Genomic DNA, 27,746 nt, shown 5'->3' with positions numbered 1-27,746 from the left:
AGACTAACCTCTATCCGTTTTTGCTTAAGCCTCATGAATGCGAAGCATATGCTATTCTTTAAGCCCTTGAATGGGTCTCAGTTCTTTAGTTGGATTCAATTTCCTTTAAGGCCAGCTTAAAGTATTAACTATAATTAAATTAATCTTATTGAATTTGATTCCATCATTGACATGTGTAATCCTAAAACTTTTTCTAGATAACTGTAAGATCAAATTTGTTAACAGAAAAGCGAATTTGATTTCCCATCTTTTGGCAAAAGCAACTAATTCTTATATTGGTCCGCATGATTTCAACTATATTTCTCATTATATATTTCAATAGATTATGAATGAATTGCATTAAGCCTGTTTCTAAAAATAACAAAATTGTTATTTACAAAAATATTAATGTAATACATTATAAGCATCATATAAGATGTATTGTGACAGTAAAAAGACATCATTTTGATATATCATTTCATTTTTTTTAAAATTATTAATATCATTTTGGTCCATTATTATTGTTCAGTCTTCAATCACCTTCTACTTACATTTTTGTTTCACTCTAACATTGATGAATAACATTAATGAATATCTATCTATAATATTGCAGCAATATGTTATTATATTATTGTAATTTTTGACCAATTGAATTATATTATTACTTCATTCATTATATGTTTCAAAAAAGTATAATTAAAATAAAAATAAAAACAAAAAACTAATTACGATGAGATAATTGTGTTTTTTAAAGCCTAATTAATTGAGTAAAAAAGAAATGTTTTGAAAGTAAATATTTAATGTTCATTAATATATGCAAAATTGCACAAAGAAATAAAAATTCAGTTTGTTATAAAGTAATGATATATGTTGAAGGACCATGGATCAAGGGCTCAATCACCTGAGCTATGGTTATGAGCATACAAGAATGAATGATTAACTTGAAAGTTAGTAGGCTCTCTAAGCCTAAGTTACTCTTCACACGAGCCATCACATCTTAAAGAGAAGGCCTAACTCAATTGTATATAAATATTTTATTTCTTTTATCATTTCCTTTATGTGTATATTCTGTTATCCAGTTTAATATTCTGTATTAAATAATTAGTATTGTTAGCGCGATTCTTCTAAGTATATATGACGGGTCGTTACAAAATTCATATTTAATATAAAATTATTAAAAGATGTAATAAAATTTGAATCCTCTTCATTAAAAATTATTGTTTATAAAAATATAAAATTTATTAAGTATTTATTATAAATTTTGTTTAATATAAAAACCTTTCATTTATCACATAAATATCAATACTAGATAATACAACTCACTTCTAGAATCAACAGGAATAAAAGTTTAAATAATATACATGATAATATATTCAAATATTTTTATTGTAATTATAATTATAATTTCAATAAGTATATATATTTTTCGGTGGTAACCAACAACTTGCCACTATTATTTTTTATTTTCACTATTTATTTCATTTTATTGAAAATATCTTATGTGTTTATTTAAATTTATATAACAAGATATTATATAAAGTGTTTTTTTATTTATAAAATTGTAAGTTTATTTATATATTAATTTTTTTAATTTAACAATTACTGTATATTAATAAATTTTTATTTAAAAATTATATTATTAAATTTTAATGTAAAACATTAACGAAGTAATTGAATTATTAGCGAGATAGTTTTTCTTTTTATCTTCTAATCACATTAATTTCTTCATCCTCTCTTGTAAAAATGTAAAATTTCTTATAGAATTTTATTACACAAATTACACCGCTCTTACTCCAATTCTCATTATTATTGGAAGTGAATTTCAAAACAAACGAATTCAGGGAGCGAGGGAAGAACTGAGTTTTTGTATTTTGTAATTTGTAATTTGTAATTGAATGAAACTTAAACCCTAAACCCCAAATCAAAACCCTACACGAGGTTGGTTCCCAATTCCCATGGCTTCTTCTTCTTCGTCTTCAACATCGAAGTTCAGTGTCTATCAGAACCCTTCTTTCTCGGCGGTTCTCACTTCCAACAGTCTTCAACCTTCCAATTTCACGATCCTCTCCATCCTCTCCTTCTTCTCCGCCTCTGCATTCGCTTTTCTCGCCATCATCTTCAGGTATACACTTTCTCTCTCACTCTCACATGCATTTTTTTTTTCTTTTCTTACGCAACTAACTATGTAACATTCGCACATTGCAGGGAAAACGGTTTCATCGACATTTTGAGCCTCGGATTTTTTTCCCCTGTCACAGCTTGTAAGTTCCAACCTCAAGTTTTATTTTATAATAATCAGGGTAATTTGTGATTTCTGATCTATTTATTGAACTTCAGATTGGCTTGCCAAGACGCTACAAGCTATAGTGGGTATTGTCTTCATTGGAACTGTTTCTGCACTTCTCAAAGTTGTGTTTATGCTTAGAGCTAGGAATGCTGGAGGTGTAGTTGCCGCCAAGCCCGTGTCAGATTCTATCAGTGTTAATAAAGCTGAGATTTCGCTCACCAAACATCAACTAGGGCTTTTAGGAGTGAAGTCAAAGGTTGAATTGGCTCAACCTGACTCGGCAAAGAAGCCCCCCAAGGCTAAACCCCAATTGCCTTCTTCAGATTTGCTTGTTCCTCTTCATCAGCCAATTCCCAGCCCTAGTCGAGGATCCTCGTCTCGCATTGATGCAGATGGGTCGAATTCTAACAGGGGTGTTGCTGCTCGCTCCATTGGCACTCCCTCAAGGTCGCCAGGTTCGTTGTATCTTTCTCCAGGTTTAGTTTCGCCACCGAGGAGTTCAATTGGAGTGGATACGGTGGTCTCGAGCCCTTGGTCCAATAGGCGAGCCTCCTCTGCTAGTAAGATAACATCAGAGGAAAAGCTGGAAAAGTTCTTATCTGAAGTGGATGAAAGGTTCAATGAGTCAGCAGGGAAGATGCCTACTCCGCCTCCCACGGTTCCTGGTTTTGGCATAGTGAGCCCTGGTACAGTTACAGGTTCGGGTAATACCTCTGGAACTGCAAGGCTTATGCCATTGAGGCCTGTGAGGATGTCTCCAGGTTCGCAAAAGTTTAAAACTCCTCCTAAGAAGGGTGAGGGTGACTTTCCTGCACCAATGTCCATGGAAGAATCTATTGAAGCTTTTGAACATCTCGGCATTTATCCTCAAATTGAACAGTGGCATGATCGACTCAGGCAATGGTTTTCTTCAGTTCTGCTCAACCCTTTGCTTAACAAGATTGAGACAAGTCACATTCAGGTTCATTTTGCCCTTCATTTCTTCCTTTATGTTTGAAGCAAGATTAAACAAACAAGAAAGATATCAACTGTGTGAAAGTCAATATGTCTTTTCAATGACAGACAAGGTAGTATTTGATGTGAAACTTTCATGGAGAGTTTTGGGACCTCTCATTTGTGTGCTCAGTTAACTGTATAGAGCTGGTTTTTTAGAGAATTAATTTGGGGTAAAGTTACTTTTTAGAGCGTGTTTATCTAAAGATGTTATAATAAGAATGAGTTTTGTTTGGTTAAGTAGGAATAATTACTTGTGGATTGGTATGTAATTACCAAGAAAAACGAGTATAAAGTATACTTTACATTATTTTACTAATATATTATGGATTATGGCTGGCAATACTACCGCAGAAGGTAGAACATTCAAAAAGTTTTTCTTTTGCTGCAAAACCAGTTCACTTAGTCTGCAGAGCGCAAAATAATGTTCGAATGAGCCACCCAGACTAAGCACCAGTAAAATATGCATTTCGGCACTGTGTCTAAACGAGCTCTTACTTGTAGTTAATTAAAGTTAAGCTCAAAACATGTCACATGATTGGTGCATTAACTAATTTAATTCATTTCCCCTGGCTCTAAGATTTTCTTATTCATAGGTTATGCAAGCAGCTGCTAAACTTGGTATTTCAATCACAATTAGTCAAGTGGGCAATGATATGCTGTCTTCTGGAACCCTTGCTGCTTTGCCAACAGTTGATAAGATTCAAGACTGGCAACCTGCCCTGACTCTCAATGAAGATGGATTACTTCATCAGTTACATTCTAGTCTTGTGCAGGCCATAGATTCTTCCAAATGTATGTTGCTTCACATTAATCACTAAATGTGATTTTTCAGTCCAATTTGATTATACTTGCCGAATGCTGATAGCTTCTGAGCTCTGACAAATTCCACTTGCTTTATATTTTGCACACAGCCAAGTTGTTTGTATCCAATATGCAACAGTCCCCACAGCAGGCTTCGCTAGTTCCTATCATGCAGGATTGTGTGGATGCTATCACTGAACACCAAAGGCTTCAAGCCTTGGTTAAAGGAGAGTGGGTTAAAGGTTTGCTACCTCAAAGCAGTGTTCGTGCTGATTACACTGTGCAAAGGATCCGAGGTAGACAGAATTATGGATATATTGCTTTTAATTGTCATTAACCTTCATCGTATTTCCTGGATCAATTGAAGATTAATATAAGATTGATTTCATGGCCAGCATACACCAATGTCATCTAACTATAGTTACCTTGTCTTAATTTTCAGAGCTTGCAGAAGGGACCTGCTTGAAGAATTACGAGTATCTTGGAAGCGGGGAGGTTTACGATATAAAGAATAAAAAGTGGACTCTTGAGCTGCCTTCTGATTCTCACTTGCTGTTGTATCTGTTCTGTGCTTTCCTAGAACATCCAAAGTGGATGTTACATGTGGATGCTATGTCTTATGCTGGAGCCCAGTCTGGGAAAAACCCATTATTCTTGGGAGTCCTTCCCCCTAAGGAAAGGTTTCCAGAGAAATACATTGCTGTACTGTCTGCTGTCCCTTCTGTGCTCCACCCAGGAGCATGTATACTAGCAGTTGGAAAGCAGGGTCCCCCGATATTTGCCTTGTACTGGGATAAGAAACTGCAGTTTTCTCTTCAGGTCGGTAATGCCTGTGTAGCCCCAAGTTATATGAACTTACATCAAATACTTTTGAGCCTTTTTTTATACTAATATTATCTAATCACTAATACTGTTTATTTTCTAATACGTACTTTGTACACATGATTCGCCCATAGAGCTGTTATCAACCAGTACAGTGTTATTTATTTATTTATTTTTTAATTTTTAATTTTTTATATTGGTTTGCTAACAGTTCTTGATTTATGTCAGGGAAGAACGGCACTGTGGGATTCCATCTTGCTTCTGTGCCATAAGATCAAGGTTGGGTATGGAGGTGTTATTAGGGGCATGCATCTAGGTGCGTCAGCTTTAAGCATTCTCCCAGTTATGGAAGCAGATTCTGAAGATTAAGTTCTATATGATTGACAAATCACTTTGCTTCTATCAACATTCAGCATGCTGACTCAAACATCTGCAATAAATTGCATTTCTTGAAGTCAGGCATTGCAGAAAAGAATATGCTGGAGGTGGATCCCTCCTGATCGAGTGTTGGTTAGAATTACGCTGTATCCTGTATTCTAAAGGCCTTTACAATGCACGGCTCAATGATTTCACTGTATGTGGGACATTGCACTTTGTCAAAAATCAAATTTGGATACCTTATGACCAGAAGATTAACAGGTCTTTGTACCCTCCCTCCCCAAATGCAGTTAGCTATATACATATTTTTCCACTGGGGAAAACTTGTCCGGGACCATGTGACTTGGTTGAGAAAACTAAAACAACAGCAACTAAAGCAGAGCTTACTTAATTGTATTTATTTTTGTGTTTCTAAGTCATACTGAGTTATTGACCCCGTATTTTTTTTAACAAAAGTGACTTATTCAGTCACAATGCCTGAACAAATTGTAGTCCTAGTGGGTGGGTAGCTAGTGCATTTGTTTGCGTCAAATTATGCTTAACACGGGCTGAATTTTAACAGTTTTTTTTTTTTTAATTTTAATTTTTTTTTGCCTTGGGCGTATAACAATTGGGATAAAGTTTATAAAGGTATTTAGGTTTAAGTATAATGTTATTCTCTAATATACTTTTGGCTTAAATATATTTTTAGTCCTTTAAATATAGGGTAAATTTATTTTTGGTCCCTCAAATTTAAAATTGTATTTTTTAGTTCCTGTAATTTAAAAAAATCTTATGTTAGTTTTTATATTCAAATTTTATTAAAAAATTTATTAAACATTTTACATAAAATCTATTTATTACTGTCTTTATTAGTGAAAACATCACATTAAATCCGGTTGATATTGTATAACCATTTTAATTAGTCATTTTTAAATGTTATTTGTGACCTAAGGAACTAAACAAGATTTTTGAAAATTACAAGAACTAAAATTAACGATTTTTAAATTTGAGAGACTAAAAATAAATTTGTCTTAAATTTAAGGGACTAAAAATATATTTAAACATATACCTTTTATTATTTTAATTAGGGGTGAGTATGACTCAAGTTAATTCATTGACCCGACTGACTTGAAGTTGATTTGGATGGATTGAGACTTTAAGATTCATTCGTGTATATTAAAAATAAGTTTGAGTTACATTTTAGATCATTTAATCTAAATTGGCATAATATTCTCATAAAATATAACTATTTGGATTATGATACGTTAATATTAAAAATTTGGTAATACATTTTATAACATGTTATTATATTTATAATATAATTATTTATTTAAATATATATATATATTATAAATTATACTTTAATTTAAATTTTGTATTTTTTGTATTTTATTATTTAATTATACATAATATTAAAATTAATAGTATAATAAAGATGAATCAACTCAATTGTTCATATATATTTTTGGGTCTTGATTGAATCGGTTAAAATTTTAAAAAATAGTTGAGACAAGAATTTGGGTTGAGTTTGAACAAGGTTAAACGTGACCCAATCTGATCCATGCTTATCTCTAATTTTAATCCTTTTATTTTTATTTTAAATAACGTTATGTACTATTTTTTTAAGTTAGTTTCTTGTATTAACTGTTTACTGAGGTGACTAAAAACAGGTCTGTGCATGTCTTGACCAACTTATTACATGTCATTTTATGGATTTTGTTTTAGTCCTTTTAAATGTAATTCATTTTTATTTTAGTTTTGACTCCCTAACTCATGTTTCCCCTTTTCGTTTTAGTGCTTCTAAGTTCTAAATATATCCTATTTTTGGACTCCCTAATTCTCCTTTCCCTTCCTTTTTACTTTTCGGTGGCAGCTAGCTACTTTAAATTTGTGAACGATACACACCTAATCCTATCTCATGGCCTTCATCATAAACACCCAAACCCTGCTAGGCTGACGCTTGCTTTGGGTTTGGGTGCTTTTATGGTTTTGCGCATTAGAGTCACTTTTTTGGGTGTACAAAATGTCAAGTGGATGATAGTGGGGGATCATTGGTGCAAAGAATATTTGCTTTCTTAATGGTAATCATAATGGAAAGCTTTATCCTCTTGATCTTTTGTTGGTTTTGAAGGATTCTGCGGTAGAATGAGGGTTTCATCGGTTGTGTTGAACCACATCCAATGGCTATAACAAATGTCCATCCCTTGTGAATGAAAGACTTGGAAGAGACAATATCCACCTCAGTGATCCATTGAAAGATAACATTGGTGCAAGAAAAGAAGTTTAAAAACACATTGTATAAAGTAAGATGGATTGGTAATGAGGCTGAAGTAATCTTGTGTGTATACTTTTAAAAAAATTGCCCAGATTAAAAATATACTTGTACCAGATATTTATTCATACGTGCCTCAAATGTGTCCCTGTATTTTATTAGCTTATCCTTCTTCCTTACTGAATTATATGATTTAAATTTAAGAATATAGTTGTTATCAACAAGTGACCAGAATATGGCAATGGTGGCCATAACCAAACCATATTCCTGCAGCGTCTAGTCAATATTGTTTTATATATTACCTGTCAACCTATATCAGCCAGACGAGCTTAAAATAATTGTCGATGATAATAGGCCAATACGTAAAATGGCTCTTATCAATTATGCAAAAAAGAATAATGAAGGGCTCAGCTGGAATAAAACCCGTCCAGTGGAGGGTCATTTTATGACTAAATATTTGAAATAAAGATTACCGTCCAGCTATTATGAAAATGGGCACTCGGCCACAATCATGAGGAATGATACTGGAAGCCAAACATAATATCCTAGAAAAACAATGTGTTTGATTTCACTGTTGAATCTGATGGCTAAACATTTACAGGTTATTGCTCTCACCAGAGACAAAAATGTAGATATAACGTCCCACCAAATTTGAAAGTTTGAACTACCAGATTTGAATGATCAACTATACAATAAACCAGCACTATACCCCCAGCACACCCTCATTGAAAATTGACGAGAATAGACGCAATATCAAGCACAAAGAATCATTACGTTGCCAATAGGGTAGCTGCAAGCATTTGGGCAGGGGTAATTTGTAGATCTGTTCCACCAGAGATGCCACAGACCACATTAAGTATAAACTGCCATTGCATGAGGCCCAAAAATGCCTCTCAACTTTCTTCAATTTCTAAATGCAAAATCTGGTGCTAAGATGAGTACCTAAAGTTCTTGAGAGACAAGGTCTGACCTTTACTCTGAATCTGAATCAATAGAAAGGTACAAGCGGGGCCTTACGGAACGTCTTTGGCGAGGAAATGAGAAGGGGCTATCTGATCTTGGCCTACTTGCCTTGTCAGGTCTAACATCATTCATCCCAAGGAGTAAAGAAGCTGCAAATAGAGGAATGACTAATCAAGAAAAATAATGGAAAAATAAAATGTCAAAACTACATTAATGGTCACTAAGTCAAAAGTCAATGCAATTATCTGTGATAGAGAGCAGAAAAGGGGAACCAAACACAATGAGGAAGGTGGGAGAATGTAGGAAGATGCAAAATGCATATAAAGAACACTACCTCAAGTTTTGTTTTAAGGTTAACATCCTCCACATTTTTGAGTGATACAAATAACCATTTATACTTTCTATGCAACAAATTATGGGCATTTGGGTGATTTTAGGAATAGTGTTCTAAAATTTTTTTTTCCTGACACAAGGGTATGATGCAGCAACAGATTAACAGAGCCATATAGAGTATCTCGACAAATCCACAACTAAACATTTGAAGGTTTCTAACCATTTAACAGAAGGTATAGCAGTGCCCGATGCAAAGAAACTGAATACCCAGCTTCCAATCCTCCTTCATAGCCCCTCTCAAATAAACTTGATATGAAGCTTAAGAGTGTACTAAAAATCACGCATGAAAGAATTAAAAACTCTCCATCTCAAAAGACTTGCAAACAAAATGCAGTGATAGCAGAGACAGGTGATCAAGAAAAGATACCAACAAAATTTTAAGAATGCTTACATTTCCACAATATGTAGAAAAACGTAAAATGGTTGTTTTGTTCGCTTGAAAATGTTAGGAGAATACTTACTACTATCCGCTATAAACTAAAAAAAATGGAGCTGAAAAAAAAAAACCAAAAAAAAAATGAATTGTATATTATCCATGTTTTGAAAACCCAACCAAATCAAAATTTTATGAACATATATTTCAAAAATAATATTATACCTAAATTCCTATATTAACAATATTTATGAACTTTTGTATTATACTCCAATCCAAACTTAATTTTCCTTTTGGGATTTTGGTATTATTGACAATTAATTCGGCTTTATATTTAGGATTTAGATTTAGTATTTTTTCTGTATTTTGAAGAATTAGTGGAAAACATGTATTTGATGTATTCTGACAAAAATTTGACTTTTACATTTGATGAATTTCTATAATAAAAAAATTACAACAAATCAATTCAGATTGGTTTTGATTTACATTTTGAACCAAACCAATTGGATGATATAATAAGAAAACCAATTAGATTAGATCACTTGTCTTTTTCGGCTTTGCCTCCAAACCAGACAAATCTGGTCCAATCCAATCCTAAGCATCCTTTGTAAATATGGGTTGGGTTTAATCGACACTCTTATGAAGAAAACTCCAGCACCATTCTCCAATTATTTATTTTATCTCTTGTAGTGGTTTAAGAAAACATAATTTAACAAAGCAAGAGAATAGAAAACTCTATCTAAGAGTGAATATATGAAGACAGATAAACTAACTGAAAACTCTTTAAATTAAGATATATAAATAATAGATTTCTTTACAAAATAAAAATTTGTATTTCAGTAACCAAGATTTTGTTGACGCATGCCCTTAGGACCCAGGTAATGGATCATAATAGAAACTATTACATGACAAATATATGCATTTAGTATCTAGAAGATTCAAAAAGCATCAAGAAGTTTGTTCTTTTAAGTAATTAGAAAGTGTAATAAATGTTCCTTCGGGTGTCCTAAAACTCAATTGCTAATGCCATGATGATCTATTTTTGTAGAGCATGTTATTTATCAAGATACTTTATATATATATATTTTTATTATAAGATCAGTTAAATTACACCTATCTAAACTAAAATGTATTTCTTCATTAAGATGTATTACATACATAAAAAGTAGACACTTTATTTTATAAAAAATCTGTTAATCTAATTTTACTTTTATTAATTTAAAGAATTTAGTCCATTTCTCTTCATTAAATATATTTTATTATTCTCTCCATTGAAAAAATGCTCCACTTCCCAGAACATCACACTAAACTGCATATTGCCATGTACTAAAAAGGAGTTTCCCACAAAAGTAAAATGCACTAAAAAATTAGGAAAATTTCTGATTCAGCAAGGTCAGAGAGTAACAAACCAGTTTCATCCAAAGTATTTGTGGCATCTTCTCTGGTTGGGATTTGATGTCTAGAGTTCAACCCATTTTGAGTGGAAGCATCACCATTGCTACCAGAAGCACCACCTCCAAGACTAAGGGATATCCAGTCCTCAGTGCAGACACCATTAGCCACATTCGCCTGATCTCTCAATTCATTCTGCATGGATGAATCTGCTGGTCTGGTAGGAAGAAATATCTGAAGTGAGGGATCATCTCCACCAAATGCCAATGGATTGTCAACTAGACCACCATTCAAATCAGCATCCGAACGACCAGCAGAGGAATCTTGCAAGATACTAGCGGATCCCAAAGCAGTATCGGGAGCCAATGCATAACCATTTAGTGATGAGGAACAATTAATAGGACCATGCTGCAGATGGACCAATGTATCAGGCACATCTGCATCAGAACCAAACAATTGGAATCCAGGACCAGCCTGAGTTCCAGAAGGCAATGACCACAGAGAAGGCATCCCAAAATCATCATCATTATGAAAGAGTCCTAAGCATGAATTTCCACCAAGATTATGATCTTCAGCATATGAATCAACAATTACAGGTGGTGGTACAGAGTAACCATCTGTAGCATCATTTTGGTTATTATTGTCTTCATCAGAATCACTAAGGACAATAACTTCTGCACCACCCACCTGAGCAGAAGTGTTGTGTGCAGTAAATTCACATGCTAAACCAACATTATTGAGACACAGAGAATCCATCTCCATCCCATTCAGAGAGGAATAGTCGATATGCCCCCCACCACCCTGATTTACACTAGGATCATCACCATCCCGGCCACTTCCTGTGGCACTGCTGCTCATTGGAATAACAACATGTTCGGGATTTCCAAAAAGCCCTTTCAATTTATTACCAGAGGAGGTGTTTGTGCCCTCAGGTTTACTGACTTCCCAAACTCCATTGCGATTCTTCCTGATGCCAAGTTTTAAACCAGTAGGACTGTCTGAAATACCTTCCTGTTTGACCTGCTTCAATGTATCCACTCTCTTGACATCTCCATCAGTTGAAACACACAGAGATCCATCTGGGAGGTGCCACTGTGCTAGATTTCCTAATTCCTGGCGTTCACTTTCACTCTTTACCTTAACACGCCAAGAACCATCAGGCTTTACCTCAACCTCTGCAATTTCTTCACCACAATTCATCATCTGTACCAACAATGCAATTTAAATAATGACAACAGATTGTCAAATAGAAATTTATGAACATTAGAAATTATTAATAATTTTTTAAATAACTACCATAGAAGTGATGCGATTGAAATAAGGGTCAATGATGATATTCTCCAAAGCATAGTTTTTGAGACATATAGGACATTGCCACTGCAGAAACATTTCAATTCATCATCAGAAAAAAAATCACAAAGACGGGAAGCGGACAAATCATGCACCATTTGTTGGAATCCTACCTTCCTTGATCGCTGATTCATCTCCACAAAAACTTCAAGATCAAAGCAGCCCATGTGAATACAGGGTTTGAATCTTCCAGCAACCTTCATTCTCGAACCACTCATCTAAAAGTTTCACCAAATATAAAAACACTTAGTAGGACTTCATGAATTGCTAAAATAATTCATCTATTGATGAAAGCCTTACAGGACAACGAAGGTTGATAGTGAAAGTATCTGAAACCACTTCCAAATCACTATCACTATCGGCATCATCAGCTGCATTTCCGCCCCCCACACAACGGCAGACACGTGCAAGAGCATCTTCAAATTGCTCACCATCAGATTCCCTTGGAATTAAGTTTAGGATCTAGATAACAAAAACTCAACTATTTAACAAACTTATAACAGTAATGGAAGGGAAGCAACTGTTGTAAACATTCACAACAAAAGTAGCAACAAAAATGTAAGACCAACATCAAATAACAGTTTGGCGGTTGGTTCAACAGTTGACAATCGGGCTTCTCATCTGTAATAACCAAAACTGGATTGAGAGTTGAACCAGACACGACCAATTAAAACCAGCAAATTTGGTCAAAATCCAAACCAGATCTAGTTATTATTATGTGAAAAAATTCAACATTCCTTATTTAAAAAAAAGTCTCATAAGCCAGACAACTTAAGCAAAAATACTGCTCAAGAAAAAATGAGAATATTTTAACTTACTTTAGAATAAAAGCATCACTTTATGAGGCCCATACCTGTGCTTTCCAATTTATAATGGCTGAACAAACATCTTCATGAAAGATAATAAAAAAGCATGACAAATTATTTCAAATTTCTAATTTTTAATAAATCAACCATAAAAAACCAACATTAGGAACATTGGCCAAACTTCAAACAGGGAGATACTTCAAACTTTACTATTCCAATGCCACAAGGCTGGATTAAGGAACCAACAGTAATTTAAAATAGTTTGCTTGTAAATTTATCAAGCTTTGAATGCAATCTACCTGCTGCATACTGCGCTTTCGAACAATACGAACCCCTAAACAAAAAATGCGAGCATCACTTCCTGTTAAGGAAATCTTATTAATTCCGTCTTTTGTATATGGCGTGATCTGACAAAATAGAAGTACAGTAAGAAATTTAATAAAACCAATTCAAATAGTAAATGAACACATGTCTAACAATTTTAAATAGTTTGACAAGTCATAAATAAGTCAATAAATGAGAATAAACTTACAATTGGACCGTCATCCCGACCATTAGCACCAAGCAATTGGGAACCAGGTCTGTTAGTTGCACGAACGGGAACACCTATATAAGCATAATCAAACCAATGAGAACAAATTTCAAAGACAGTCACAAGACAATCATTGCAAACATATTTGGTGTTTTACTTTAAAATGACATGCTCCTAGTTGCATAACATACCATGGAAATTAAAACTAGACAGCCAACAAGAAACCTATTTCCAAATTAGCAAGGAACACATGACTTAAAACATACCATTGACCTGCAGGTCTGCATACAGTGGCCACTGCATCCTGAATGGAACCTTGTCGTTCAGAAGCATACACCAAGCCTAAACACAATTTTTTCAATAAATAAGCAAACCAACACAACAAAGGATATGCATTAATCTACATCCACTGAAAATCCAAACAAACCTCAACATCAAATTCTGGTTTTGAAACCAAGTCTTTGTCTGCTCTAGTAAGTTGAAATGTTCTCTCGACACTCTGAACTGGGTTGTTTCTGAACAATTCAAATGAGAACATGGTTAAGCCATTCAAGCAGAAGCCACATTTGAAATTAGGTTCTAAACATTATTTACACATGGTCATTAGATCGTGTTTTTGGATAGAAAATGAAGTCTACTAGCCTAGCTCCACTGAATAAAGATTACAATCCCTGCAAATAGCATAAAATAACCATATACATAACAAAAAGGCAATAAAAAATACTACCATCCAGTAAAGGAACTTTCACGCGTGCTTAAAATGTATCCAGAAAATCCCCAACGCACCCCACCAAAAAAAAAAAAGCTAGCATTCAAGCCAGAATGAAGGAACTTTTAGTCTCTTACATGGAAACAAGGCAACAAGAAAAAAAAAAAAAAATCTAAATTCCAAGACATATACAAGACATTTATAAAGAGACAAATGAACCCAAACCCAATTACACTAGGTACTCACTCACCCATCAGTTGGGTTGCTGGTTGTAGTCAACTTCACAGGATGCAAAGGGTGTGCCACTGAAACCCAAAATCTGTGACAGAGCAAAAAGCAGTAGATAAAAAGTTTATTAGCAAAAAAATGCTAAAAAATAGAATGCAAAGATTATACCAGTCACTTGTGAGAGAATATAACAAACAAAATGAGAGAAGAGCCGTTCAATAAAACTCAGCACAAAGAAAAAAGAACTAAATAGTTAAAGTGAAAGGAAATATATAACTCAAATGCATCTTCGTGAGTCAGAAACTCACCATAATGAGTATCACTAGACATAACTAAAAGACTAGGTACATGTTTGGATATGAGTGATGTTGGGGAAAAAGGTTTTTAAAAGCTAAAAAGCTATGTATTTAAATCTAGAATGATAAATAAATTTACGATAAACGAAACATATTCTATGATTAATTACTAGTGAAAAGCAGGCACTTAGTGCCTCTCTATAGACAGTTTCATTAAGGAGATAAAATAAGAAATGAGAAGTACAATTATTTTGAAATAAGATCTTATATGCAGATAGTGGGGTAGTTTATGCAATTAAAACATAATATATGCAATTTTTATGTGTAGTTTATAATGTTATTGGGTAAAAATAGTCTAAAAATGTCGAGACAGATAGTGGATATCACCATTCCAATATTTATAGATGAGAAGTAGAATTATTTTGAAATAAGATTTTATATGTAGATGGTGGGGTGGTTTTTTTTATATGAAATTAAAACATACTAGATGCAATTTTTATATGTAGTTTATAATGTTAAGGGCTAAAATAGTCTAAAAATGTGGAGATGGAAAGTGGATATCGCCATTTCAATATTTATAGATTTAGAATTTATAGATTATATAACATAACTTACTGAAATAATTTTTTTTTTCACAAATAGTGCAAGCACACTAAGATATATATGGCCAACTTGTTTAAAATTTTAAAAAATAATGTTTCTAAAAAAGTAATTTTTTTAAAAACAATTCTTTAAGATGTAGATAGGAATAAAAGCAAAAAAATTTTCTCTTTATAAAAGAGAGTTTAGACAAACATATAAAAAAATTACATAAGTGCTTATTTTCATTAAAAAAAAACACTTTTTTTTAAGAAAAAAAGTTCAAACAAAAGGGTCCATGGACAAATTCATCAACTCCACAACTATTATTGGACAACATCAAGTAATCATCATATTGAAAAATAAAAATTACAATATCGCAATGTCATATATTACAATGCCCAGTTCACTGTACCAACCACCAACAGAGAATTGTAGCAGAGAAATTGTAAATTATAAGCAAATAATTCAACCAAAAAACCCTAGAAGAAAAAATGCACACTAAAACCCTTTAACATATTTTTTTTAAAAAAAATATTCATCAAAAAGAAAAAATTCAAACAAATAAAATATGAGGGAATTTGACATACGGGTGTGCACGAGAAACGCGACAGAGTTCACAATAAAATTTATCAGGAACTGGTGGGATGCCTTCTGCAGGTTTCTCTGGAATAATAACGCAACTGATGTGTTGCCACACATGGCATCTTGGATCATCACACTGAAATATGATGAGGAAAATTAAAATTCCAAAATTATCATATGTAAGCAACATATGGAGCTCTAATGAAAAGTGCATGTGATCATCAAAAAACTGGAGGAGATCATAAATTGGCTGAATAAATAGAATCTGCATGTACGGATGCTTATAATTGTCTCTATCATAAAGAAGGAAACATATTTAATGGTAAACCTTGACCAAATCCTCTGTTTCCAATCTACTTCCACATAGACAGCGAATCTTTGCATCTGGTTGAAAGGAATCATCAAATTCACCTTTAACTTTTACATCAAATTCGCCTTTAACTTTTACACTACTGCTATCTGATGCACCCTGCCCCTTGGATGCTAGATCAGTGGCCCCAGATATCTGCATTTTCCTGGGTAAAAGGAGATACAAGAACGCCAATAAAGATAACAAAGCTAACGACAAGAAACACAGCATATATGAAGCAGTATAATCAACTTAAACCAGACCTAATAGTAAGGTGCCAGATCATTTATGTGAACTCAGCCAAGTAAGTTACGTCACTGCATGCATCTGAACCATACCAAAGCTAGAAGAAAATATTATCAAGAGTGTTGTTGCTAACACTGACCTATATGTATCATCCACTAATTTGGCCACCTGTTCTTTTCCAACAGCATTCTTCTTAGCCCACATTTTCGAAACTGGGAAAAAGAGCAACAAGTTGCTTAGTTAACAGGAAAAAAGGAGGAAGAAACACAGGAAAGAAGATTCCATGTATTATAATCACAAAATTAAATTAGATGCACAATAATCCAAATGCATTATGATCCAATGAACTATGCCCACAAAATGTCCTATCATTTCCAGAAAAGATAGAACATGGCAAGCCAGCTTCTAACATAAAAAGTTAGAGAAGAGGGAAATAACAGATATTTGGGATACAAATGCATGCCAGGAAAAAAAAAGCAGCTCAAGTTTATCAATCTACAAGGAGAGTTTACTTACATTGAAGCAAATGAAAAAAACATATGCCCTTATTTCAAGAATTCCATTTAAACTATCATTACAATTACTATGATTGACAATTTCAACATGTTGATAGACAAATGGAAAAATTTGCAGCTATGCTCAGTTTAGTTAAGAATTCAAATATTAAATTCCATACACATTGCCATATGTGAACATTGTCTAAAGTCTAAACTTCCAGTATATAGTCATGATGACAGCTCAAACAGAAACATTGTGAAAATAAAACAAATGGATATGATAGAATACCCAAATACTGAGTAATGTGTCTATGCATGTATACAATTTTACCTTGTTCATCTGAGAGAACGGATAATATGCGATCAACAAGATCCTACAAAAGATGAACACACTGACATCAATATATCGTCCAAAACCTCGAAGACATCATACTAAATTCAGGATTAAAAAGGAAACAATACATGGAGTCCAAACCAAAGATATTACAACAATGAAATGAAACTTCATGTCATAAATTGACTATATTCATCCATTTTAAGAGTTGCAAACTCGTATTATCAAGCAATAAGTATGATGTTTAATCATACAAGATCCATATATAATAATCCACATTGTATGTTACATGATGAGAAAACTCAGGAAAAAATGATTAACTAATTAAGGAAGAAACAGTGATTCTCATGGTCAACAAAACAGTAATCAGGCAATAAATTACATTCAGCACTCAAGGTTTTGCCATTGAAAAAGCCTCACAAATAACAATGACAAACTTGGTAATAGTTTTATTATCTCACCTGCTTCTTTCCCTGCTTTGAAAGTTGTAACTGAGTGAGCACATCTTTTAGCTCTTTTATACGGAAATAGTTCAATTTTTCCTACAAGAGATGTCAAAAAATCAGGAAAGTAGAATAGCACACCCCTCGATTAATACAACAGTGCACCAAACCCAATATTAAAATAAATAAAATATGCCTCTGATCCATATTCCACAGTGCAGGCTGATCAAAATCCAATAACAAAAGTACCCAGCCATCCAATCACATTGCCCACAAAGTACCAAATCATAACATAATCACAATATAAATAACATCAGCAGTAACAATCACACAAAAAATAAAACCAGTACTGAACACCGTAATTAACATTTAAGCATTAAGATACACAAAATAAATAAATAAATAAATAAATACTACAAATCCAACCGATCAAACCAGGCACACACTATAGTTTTCCAGTAAAAAAGGTCGTGCAAGCAAATCAAATTTCAATTAAACATAAACAATTTCCTTGCTCTTCCAGCCGGTTTAATCCCTAAACCTCAAGCACTGATGATCACCATAAAAATCGTATGCGTTTTCTGCATCAATAGCAAAGTCAATTCGCGACTCATGCAGAATTAACGAGTTACAAGGAATCCATCCCTATTTATTCATAAGTCAATTGAGAAGGCGTGTTAGAGTGCGTAAAGTGGAAATTGAAGGACCCACAGTATACCTTGATGCTTGTTGCCAAATCCATGTGGTAAAACCCAACAATTCGGACAAAAAGGAATCGAGAAGCGGAGAATCGAGGAGTAAGTTAGCGGATTCTGGGACGGTCTAATCGATTGAATGGAATGAAGAAGTGAATTAGGAGATTGGAAATGAAGAAAGAATAGGTGAATTAGGAATGAGTGAGGGTTGGTGGAGGCGATTAGGGTTTGAGGAGAGGAAGCTGGACACGGTATTGTTAGCGTTGTGTTGGGGGTGGCTTGCTTTGCGTGTTCTTTTGACCGACGAGACTCAAAACCAGAACCAATCTCTCTCCTCTCCACTTACAAAATTCGGACCTATCGCCGATTATCCAATTCGGTTTTTTCTGCGGTGACACATCCGGGTTCGGTTCCGGTGCGCTCACCCCTACGTCAAGGTTAAATATTCAATAATTATTAGCTGCTATTGACCGGAATTGGGAAAACCTGTTATATAACACAATTAGTCATAGGTTAGACAAAGTTTATAACTTGTTGTATAAATTAAGGCATAAATTTAATTTATTATAGATGTTTTTATAAATTTGATTGATCTTTTTTAAAAGTAATAATTTACTTTTAAATAATTTAATAAATATATTTTTAAATATGTGTGAGAGTCTTTTTTTTTAATTTGTATGATGAAATACTAATTAATTCTATAATTATTAAACATTCAATTTAAAATAAAATAAATTAATTTAAAAAAATCAATTCATGTATACTCATGCACATTGAAAGAAAATGATTGATATGTTGACAATTTATTTTTTAAAAATATTTCTAATATCTCATTTAGAATATTCTAAATAATTAATCACACAAATAAAGAAAAAAGTGAATAAAGATGTGACTGTTAGATTTTTTATTTTTTATTTCTTCATTTTGTATAAATAAAAGATATAAAACATTTTAATAATGAAAATATTTAAAATATTAATAATTTAATTATTTGTATTATAAATTTATTTATTTAATTATATTTTTAATAATAATATGTATATTATTTTTTTTATTATCTCATATAAATAAATAGATCAATTTATCAAGTTTAATAAAAAAATTTATAAGTTTATATCTAACTTTATAAAAAAAAAAATTCTTTTTTAAAAGTGTATATCTAACATTTTTATTAAGTTAAGTCAGATTATATTTTAAACTGATTAGATCATAAATTCATATTTAAGACTGACTTATTCCTATTTCTGAATACAAATATAAAAAAAATATAACAATAAAGAAAAAATAAATAAATAGAAATAAGTAAAATAAAATAAAAATAAAGTAATATTTTTTATTAACAAGAAAGATTAGAATAGAGTAATGAAGATTATTAGTTTTATTTATAAATTTGAAGTTAAAAATATTAGTTTATTGTATTTAAAAATAATATATACAAAAATATTGTTTTTGAAAATGAATATTTTTCATGAAATTATTTTTATGATGATAAAATCTAATTTTTCAAATTAAAAAGTATTTTTTACTATTAAAAATAATACATTACTTTAAAAACTCATTTAATATGGACCGATGACTCCACCAGATTTTAAAAAAATTATTTAATATAATAAAAAATTAAAATTATGTGAAAATTTGTTTAAAACTAAATGTAAAATCATATAATTCTTGGAAAAACATACAAAAATATATTTTAATCTTTTAGACCTTCCAGGAGATTAAAAGAATTATAATTACCTTCTGAAAATCATGGTTCTGAAATATTCTTAGACATGAAAAAGTTTTACTAAATATTCTCTAAAAGTTAGGTTCATGGTTTTTTAATAAAAAAAATGAGTTAAACAAAACCAGTGGATTTAAGCTATTAATTAAAAAAAAAAGGAAAAATGAGCCCAACATAAATAGTGGAAGACATTCAGCCCATTATTCATTTTTTTAGTGCGAATGATGTCATCATTTCATATTCATTTGTCTGTTTCCTCACCAAGAAAAAGGAAAAGAAAAATACTTCAACCAAAGACAAATAAGTTTTCTTGAACAAAGGGCAAACTACGATGGGCAAAATCATAATAAAAACAAAAAACAAAAATGTTTTTCATTTTAGCGTACCATTGCACCTTGTAACTTTGTATCCACTGTTTCCCTTGACAAGACATGGATTCTATAGCTGAAACTGATAGAACTTTGTAGTCCTCTCTCTTTCTCTCTCCACACTCATTGCTACTTTTGTGCGTTTTTTATGTCTCTGCACAGAGTTTAAGGTTTCTTGCAGTATCCAAACTGTGTACGATAATTTCGTACATTCATCGTAAACTTGTATATTTTGGTCTTGATCCCTAAATTTGGTTTGATGTTTAGGTGACAGTATGTAACAAGATCCTCTCTGGTTGCCATCAAATACAGAGATGGGATTCTCATGGCTGCTCATATGGGAGGTCTGTTAAGTGTGTAGTCTAAGTTTTAAAATTGAAGTAGTCCTACATTGTTTAGTTTAACTTACTTATTAAGTCCCACATCACTTAGTTTGTAATGCTTGCCTCTTCCTTATGCTATATATATAGAGGCACCTTGTAAGGTTTAAGATACACCAAAAACAAATACTCTTAGTATTGTTTATTTCTCTCTTCTATCCTTTTATTCTCTCTTTTAATGCCAGTTGCCTAACAACTGGTATCAGAGCTCTAGGTTCGGGAGAGTATTCTTAGTACGCTCTGTGGTTGCAGTTTTATCTGATCTTCCACAACAGAAAAGAATAATCTTCAGTTTAGAGAGTGAGAGCTTTTCTCAGAATTCCTCAGTTTAAGAGGAGAGAGTCTCAGTTTAGAGAGCAAGAGCTTTTCTCAGCAGCAGAGCAATGACATTAGAAGAAGGGAAGGTGAAGATAGAGAAGTTTGATGGTAAAGACTTCGGCTTCTGGAAGATGCAGATAGAGGATTATCTGTATCAAAAGAAGTTATATCAACCCTTAATAGGGGAGAAGCCAGACGATATGAAACAGGAAGAGTGGAACTTGCTAGATCGACAGGCTCTTGGCGTGATCAGGCTGACATTGGCCAAGAATGTCGCGTTCAACATCGTCAATGAGAAGACAACTGCAAGTCTGATGAAGACACTATCAGACATGTATGAGAAACCATCTGCAGCCAACAAAGTACACATAATGCGTCGGTTGTTCAACCTTAAGATGGGAGAAGGTAATCTTGTGATTAATCATATTAATGATTTTAACACTATTCTTGCTATGTTAGAGTCAGTACAAATCAAATTTGAAGATGAGGTGAAGGCATTGATACTATTGTCATCATTACCGGAAAGTTGGGCTGCAACTGTTACTGCAGTCAGCAGTTCTGCAAGGGATAACAAGTTGAAGCTCAACGACATTCGCGACCTGATCCTGAGCGAAGATGTTCGCAGGAGAGATTCCGAGGAACCTTCCAGTTCTACTTCCAGTTCAGCATTAAATACTGAAAGTAGAGGAAGAACCACTCAAAAAGGTTACAACAGCCGAGGAAGATCAAAGTCAAGAGCTAAAGGTCAACCAAAATTCCGGAATGACATTGTTTGTTGGAATTGTGACAAGAGAGGTCACTTTACCAATCAATGCAAAGCTCCGAAGAAAAACAAGAATCACAAGAAACGTGATGATGATGAATCCGCAAATGCAGCAACTGACGAGATAGACGATGCATTAATCTGCAGCCTAGATAGTCCTATTGAGTCATGGATTATGGACTTAGGTGCGTCATTCCACACCACTCCTTCTAATGAATTGTTGACTAACTATGTTTCTGGAAAGTTTGGAAAGGTTTACCTTGCAGATGGCAAACCTCTGAATATTGTTGGAAAAGGAGATATTGCCATCAAGACCTCAAGTGGGAGCCATTGGACACTGAAAAATGTCAGACATATCCCTGCCTTAAAAAGAAATTTAATATCTGTAGGGCAGCTGGATGATGAAGGGCACGAAACCACTTTTGGAGATGGAGCATGGAAAGTCAAGAAAGGCAATCTCATTGTCGCTCGTGGAAAGAAGCGAGGGTCACTTTACATGGTTGCAGATGAGAACATGATAGCAGTTACTGAGGCTACCAATAATTCATTCTTGTGGCACCAAAGACTTGGGCACATGAGTGAGAAAGGAATGAAGCTAATGGCGACAAAGGGTAAGTTATCAAAACTAAAGCACGTAGATGTCGGCACTTGTGAACACTGTATCTTGGGAAAACAGAGAAAAATTAGTTTCTCAAGGCAAGGAAAGACACTGAAAACAGAAAGGCTTGAATTGGTACATACAGATGTTTGGGGGCCAGCTCCAGTGAAATCTCTTGGAGGCTCATGCTATTATGTCACCTTTATCGATGATGCTACGAGAAAGGTATGGGTTTATTTTCTCAAAAATAAATCTGACGTGTTTTCTGTGTTTAAAAGATGGAAAACAGAAGTTGAAAATCAGACAGGTTTAAAGTTGAAAAGTCCTCTGACAATGGTGGAGAGTATAATAGCCACGAATTCAAGAACTTCTGTTCAGAACATGGGATCAGAATGATCAAGACAATACCAGGAACACCAGAACAAAACGGTGTTGCAGAAAGAATGAATAGAACATTGAACGAGAGGGCTAGGTGCATGCGGATCCAATCGGGCTTGCCTAAGGTGTTTTGGGCAGATGCAATCAACACAACAGCATATCTCATAAATAGAGGACCATCAGTTCCTTTGGGTTATCAATTGCCTGAAGAGGTATGGTCTGGGAAGGAGGTAAATCTTTCACATTTAAGAGTATTTGGCTGCGTGTCATATGTTTTGATAGACTCTGATAGTAGAGACAAATTGGATCCCAAGGCCAGAAAGTGTTATTTTATTGGTTATGGTTCTGACATGTATGGCTACAGATTTTGGGATGACCAAAACAAGAAAATCATCAGAAGCAGGAATGTCACTTTTAATGAGAATCTATTTTATAAGGATAGATTTTCTGCAGAATCTATTGATACAGACAAGTTGCCAGAGCCTTCTGAGAAAGTAGAACTTGAAGAAATTTCAGAAAGCGACGTAACCAACAGAAGCCAGAGTACAGATATAGAGGTTGAATCAGAACCAGCATCTCCTCCTTTGAGAAGATCCTGCAGAGTTTCAGTTGCACCAGAAAGGTATTCTCCTTCATTGCACTATTTATTGTTGACTGATGCTGGTGAGCCAGAATACTTCGATGAGGCTATACAGGGGAATGATTCTGTCAAGTGGGAGTTAGCAATGAAGGATGAGATGACATCTCTTCAAAAGAATGGTACTTGGTCGTTAACTGAATTGCCAGAAGGAAAGATGGCTCTACAAAACAAGTGGGTTTACAGGCTGAAGGAAGAATCTGATGGCAGAAAAAGATACAAGGCGAGACTTGTGGTCAAAGGATTTCAGCAGAAACCAGGAATTGACTTCACAGAGATTTTCTCTCCAGTTGTAAAAATGACTACCATCAGAGTCATACTGAGCATTGTTGCTGCAGAGAATCTTCATTTGGAGCAGTTAGATGTTAAAACTGCATTCTTGCATGGAGATTTAGATGAAGATATTTATATGACTCAGCCAGAAGGTTTTAAAGTTTCAGGCAAGGAAAATCTTGTATGCAAGCTTCATAAAAGCTTGTATGGCTTGAAACAAGCACCAAGGCAGTGGTACAAAAAATTTAATGAGTTTATGCAAAACTCAGGATTTAGCAGATGTGACATGGATCATTGCTGTTATGTTAAGAAATATGTTAACAGTTATATTATCCTTGCTCTATATGTTGATGACATGCTAATTGCAGGGCCAAATATGACAGAAATTAACAGGCTAAAGCAGCAATTGACAGACCACTTCGAGATGAAGGATCTTGGTCCAGCTAAACAAATTCTTGGCATGAGGATTTCTAGAAACAGACTAGAAGGAGTCTTGAAGTTGTCTCAAGAGAAATACATAGAAAAGCTTCTTGACAGATTTAATGTTGGAGATGCCAAAATCAGGAACACCCCTTTGGGAACTCACATGAAGCTCTCAAAGAAGCAATCTCCAGAGACAGTTGAAGAAAAGGACCACATGTCAAGAGTACCATATGCATCAGCAGTTGGGAGCTTAATGTATGCCATGGTGTGCACCAGACCTGACATAGCACATGCTGTTGGAGTTGTCAGTCGATTCCTATCGAATCCCGGGAAGAAGCATTGGGAAGGTGTAAAGTGGATATTAAGATATCTGAAGGGTACTTCAGGAATAAATTTGCTCTTCAAAAGAGGTAATTTCACTTTACAAGGGTTCTCTGATGCAGATTTGGGAGGAGATTTGGACACTAGAAAAAGCACCACTGGTTACATTTTCACCTTGGGGAGAACTGCAGTGAGTTGGAAGTCTAAGCTTCAGAATAGAGTTGCTCTCTCAACTACCGAAGCTGAGTACATAGCTATCTCAGAAGCAGCCAAGGAGATGATCTGGCTAAAGAACTTTCTCAGTGAATTAGGGAAAGAACAAAAGAATGCTCCATTGTTCAGTGACAGTCAGAGTGTTATATGTCTTGCGAAGAATCCTGTCTTCCATTCTAGATGCAAGCACATTCAATTAAGATATCATTTCATTAGAGAATTGATAAATGATGAAGAATTATCTCTGCTGAAGATTTCAGGATCAGAAAATCCAGCAGATATGCTAACTAAGACTGTTACAACTGACAAGCTGAGGCTCTGCATTACCTCAGCTGGTCTTCAGGGATAATTGAAGATAAAGAAAGCTGCACTAGGCGAAGGAGCATATGAACTCGATGCTTACAAGGAAGCTAACTAGAACTCAGACTCCAAGTGGGAGAATTGTTAAGTGTGTAGTCTAAGTTCTAAAATTGAAGTAGTCCCACATTGTTTAGTTTAACTTACTTATTAAGTCCCACATCACTTAGTTTGTAATGCTTGCCTCTTCCTTATGCTATATATATAGAGGCACCTTGTAAGGTTTAAGATACACCAAAAACAAATACTCTTAGTATTGTTTATTTCTCTCTTCTATCCTTTTATTCTCTCTTTTAATGCCAGTTGCCTAACAAGGTCAAATGCAAATTCAACTCCTATCTCTACTTTTCATATTTCATTTATGTAGTCTAGATGATAAAACCTTTTTTCTTTTCGTTGTTGTTGATTGCAAGTTGAATTTGTATTTTAACAGTTCAATCAGTATTTACTGTCCAAAATTTGATTGAGAAATTGCTTAGTTAATTTACAGTGTAATTATGTTTTTAAATCGTTTTATTTTAGCTTAATTATACTTTTTTGTCACCTATATTTCACAATTTTAAAAATTTTATCACTTAATTTTCAAAATTGTAGATTTTGCTAATGTGTTGATTATGTTTTAAAGTTCTTAGTTGATCGTGGTTGATTTTATATTATTTGCTGACATGGATTATCATGTCATGTTCATAATTAATATGTTATGTCAACAATTAATATATTACGAGATTAGCTAATAAAATAAAAAAATATGTAATATTTTAAAAATTAGGTGATAAAATGTTCAATTTTAAAAGTTATGGGACAAACTTCAGAAAATTGTGAAACATGTGTAAAAAGGTGCAATTACGTCTTTTATTTTCTGATTAATTATTTTGTTTAAAGAAACAAAGATTTGCCTTCATTTATATTGAATGATGTAGTTTTAGTAAATTATGATTCATGTTCTGAATTGTCAATGTGCATTTCACCGTGGCCTCATTCTGATTTGTGTAAGTGATGGTTACACTGATAGGTTCCTATGGGTCTATCCTGCGATACAAAAGTGTTGAGTGTGTAAAGCCTATTGGGAAACATTCCAGTGGGGAAATAAGTGATTTTCAGGAGATTTTGATCTACCTCCACAAGCTTATGTAAGCCTTGGTGATTTCTAATAAGAAAAGGATAGAAGGGTCCGTTTAATTACTAGCTATGTGTTTGCTTTTGTTTCCCTTGCTTGATTTATTTTATTTTAAACTTCATGGAAACTTCAGAATTGATTAACTGTTCAATATTCCCTTGTAACTCTTGATTTTGAATTTTGAATGATGCAGTCTTGATGACGACATGTGGGATGATGGCAATTCTCTAGGGCCTAAGGAGGTGTACAACTATTTAACTCGAGTTATGTATAACAGGCGTAACAAGTTCAACCCTTTGTGGAACTCCTTGTTCTTAGTGGTGTCAAGAATGGACAAAAGTACATTGGCATGGTGTGCTTTGATTTGTTTTATTTTGTTCAACAGTGAGTAGCCTACAAGTTTTCTCAGTTTTTATGGTTATGAATCTTACACAGGTCAACATGATTGGAATTAATTTTGAAGACAATCATATAGCCACTGGGCTGGGAAATCATCTTGCTAGGCCAATTCTCAGAGATGAGTGGCATGAAGATTTGACTTTTGAGGAAGGCGTCAAGTTGCTGGAAAAATGCATGCGTGTGCTTTTGGGTCGTGATAGATCTGCTGTCAACAAGATACAGGCTTTGTGTTTTTGTCTTTTCTTCATGCATCCATTTTCCCCTCAATCACTGTTCCCCAAGTGTATAGAAAACAAATGTGTAGCTAAATCTTCAGAAAGCTCAAGTTTCAATCATATAACTACATTGTTTTTTACTCTTTAAAATAAATCATGTGGTGGCATCAGCATGTGCATAGCGTGTTTGGAAATGGATTGTGATGTAATCTTTTTTTTTTTTTGGGTGAAAATGTAATGTAATCTTTTACATAAAAGTAAATGTTACCAGGAATGATTTCTAAAATTTTCGCACATACATACTCTTTGTTTGAATCTAATAACGTATTTGAAAATTTATTGACAATGAAGGAATGAAATATAAGACGTAAAAGCTAAAACTTTTAGTTTCAAAAAATCACATCAGGAATATACAAAATCAGACCCGAAACGAGGAACCAAACACCTATATAAGTGGGAGTTCTCTTCTTGTATAAAAAGCAGATAAGTGGAAGGCAAACAAAGAGTATATTATATACTCATTGTTTGATACAAAGACTTGATCCATGTCAAAGTACTAAAGTAGCAGTCAATAACAATAGTTTTTGCGTTTTTCTCCTCAAATGACTCAATTCATGGACTTATGCATGCCTTCTTCAACTCATTTCCAAACACGCGCAACTTGCAAGATGCAGCTAAAAATAAAGGCAAAGCTAACAAATCTATTAAGGGTTATTTATTTATTTATTTATTTAATATTTTTATAATTTTAATTCAATGAGTCAACCTAATTACTTTAACCGAATGAAACAAAATCTCTTTGCACCTAATTTTAGCTCCATTTTTAATATTGAGAGATTTCGAGGAGAGGAGAGAAATTTTAAAACTTTTTTAAAATAATATTTAAAATATTATTACTTATATTTTTAAAATTTAAATTTATAAGGATAAAAAATAACCTAATTATTTTAACCAATTATAACTTTGAGCATAAAAA

The 27,746-nt window shown here is 33.5% G+C and overlaps 2 protein-coding genes and 1 pseudogene across 6 annotated transcripts; 2 read left to right on the top strand and 1 right to left on the bottom strand.

The window, feature by feature from the left end:
* The first annotated feature begins 1,752 nt into the window (after nucleotides 1–1,752).
* LOC109798297 (cytochrome B561, amino-terminal protein) lies at nucleotides 1,753–5,678 on the top strand. Its single transcript, XM_083062580.1, has 7 exons — nucleotides 1,753–2,101; nucleotides 2,185–2,240; nucleotides 2,317–3,227; nucleotides 3,856–4,054; nucleotides 4,174–4,359; nucleotides 4,506–4,882; nucleotides 5,114–5,678. Exons 1-7 carry the CDS (start codon nucleotides 1,935–1,937, stop codon nucleotides 5,252–5,254), a joined length of 2,037 nt encoding a protein of 678 aa, XP_082918706.1. The 5' UTR covers nucleotides 1,753–1,934; the 3' UTR covers nucleotides 5,255–5,678.
* Nucleotides 5,679–7,929: 2,251 nt separating this feature from the next.
* SIZ1 (DNA-binding protein with MIZ/SP-RING zinc finger, PHD-finger and SAP domain-containing protein) lies at nucleotides 7,930–18,711 on the bottom strand. Of its 5 annotated transcripts, none has more exons than XM_020358521.3 (17): nucleotides 18,311–18,709; nucleotides 17,611–17,691; nucleotides 17,147–17,189; nucleotides 16,458–16,530; nucleotides 16,052–16,238; nucleotides 15,729–15,859; nucleotides 14,286–14,354; nucleotides 13,754–13,841; nucleotides 13,593–13,668; nucleotides 13,327–13,400; nucleotides 13,094–13,201; nucleotides 12,289–12,450; nucleotides 12,102–12,206; nucleotides 11,935–12,015; nucleotides 10,656–11,841; nucleotides 8,460–8,629; nucleotides 7,930–8,340 (listed from the first exon to the last, which is right to left on the bottom strand). In XM_020358521.3, the coding sequence occupies exons 1-16, from the start codon at nucleotides 18,332–18,334 to the stop codon at nucleotides 8,490–8,492; spliced, it is 2,628 nt and encodes an 875-aa protein (XP_020214110.1). In that variant the 5' UTR covers nucleotides 18,335–18,709; the 3' UTR covers nucleotides 7,930–8,340; nucleotides 8,460–8,489. The 5 variants fall into 5 exon arrangements, 4 of the variants coding, with proteins under 4 accessions (XP_020214110.1, XP_029127176.1, XP_020214112.1 ...); XR_002239775.3 differs by lacking the exon at nucleotides 7,930–8,340 and adding an exon at nucleotides 9,034–9,143 and having other exon boundaries at nucleotides 8,489–8,629; nucleotides 18,311–18,711; XM_029271343.2 differs by having other exon boundaries at nucleotides 7,930–8,629; nucleotides 18,311–18,708.
* Nucleotides 18,485–26,991, top strand: LOC109798601 (proteasome subunit beta type-4-like; annotated as a pseudogene).
* Nucleotides 26,992–27,746: the final 755 nt, after the last annotated feature.

The sequence above is a fragment of the Cajanus cajan genome, chromosome 8, assembly GCF_000230855.2.
Source record: "Cajanus cajan strain Asha chromosome 8, NIPB_CcT2T_4, whole genome shotgun sequence".
Taxonomy (NCBI): Eukaryota; Viridiplantae; Streptophyta; class Magnoliopsida; order Fabales; family Fabaceae; genus Cajanus; species Cajanus cajan.
The sequence above is the reverse complement of the archived record's forward strand: the minus strand, read 5'-3'. Positions and strand labels throughout refer to the sequence as shown.

Excerpts from the sequence above, each read along its gene's own strand:
- LOC109798297 (XM_083062580.1), top strand. The coding sequence starts at position 1,935 with ATGGCTTCTTCTTCTTCGTCTTCAACATCGAAGTTCAGTGTCTATCAG. Across the intron at positions 4,055-4,173 it reads GGCCATAGATTCTTCCAAAT|CCAAGTTGTTTGTATCCAAT; the intron begins GTATGTTGCTTC and ends TTTTGCACACAG. Across the intron at positions 4,883-5,113 it reads AACTGCAGTTTTCTCTTCAG|GGAAGAACGGCACTGTGGGA; the intron begins GTCGGTAATGCC and ends GATTTATGTCAG.
- SIZ1 (XM_020358521.3), bottom strand. The coding sequence starts at position 18,334 with ATGGATTTGGCAACAAGCATCAAG. Across the intron at positions 17,692-18,310 it reads ATTTGGCAACAAGCATCAAG|GAAAAATTGAACTATTTCCG; the intron begins GTATACTGTGGG and ends CATCTCTTGTAG. Across the intron at positions 16,531-17,146 it reads CGTTCTCTCAGATGAACAAG|TTTCGAAAATGTGGGCTAAG; the intron begins GTAAAATTGTAT and ends TCTTTTTCCCAG.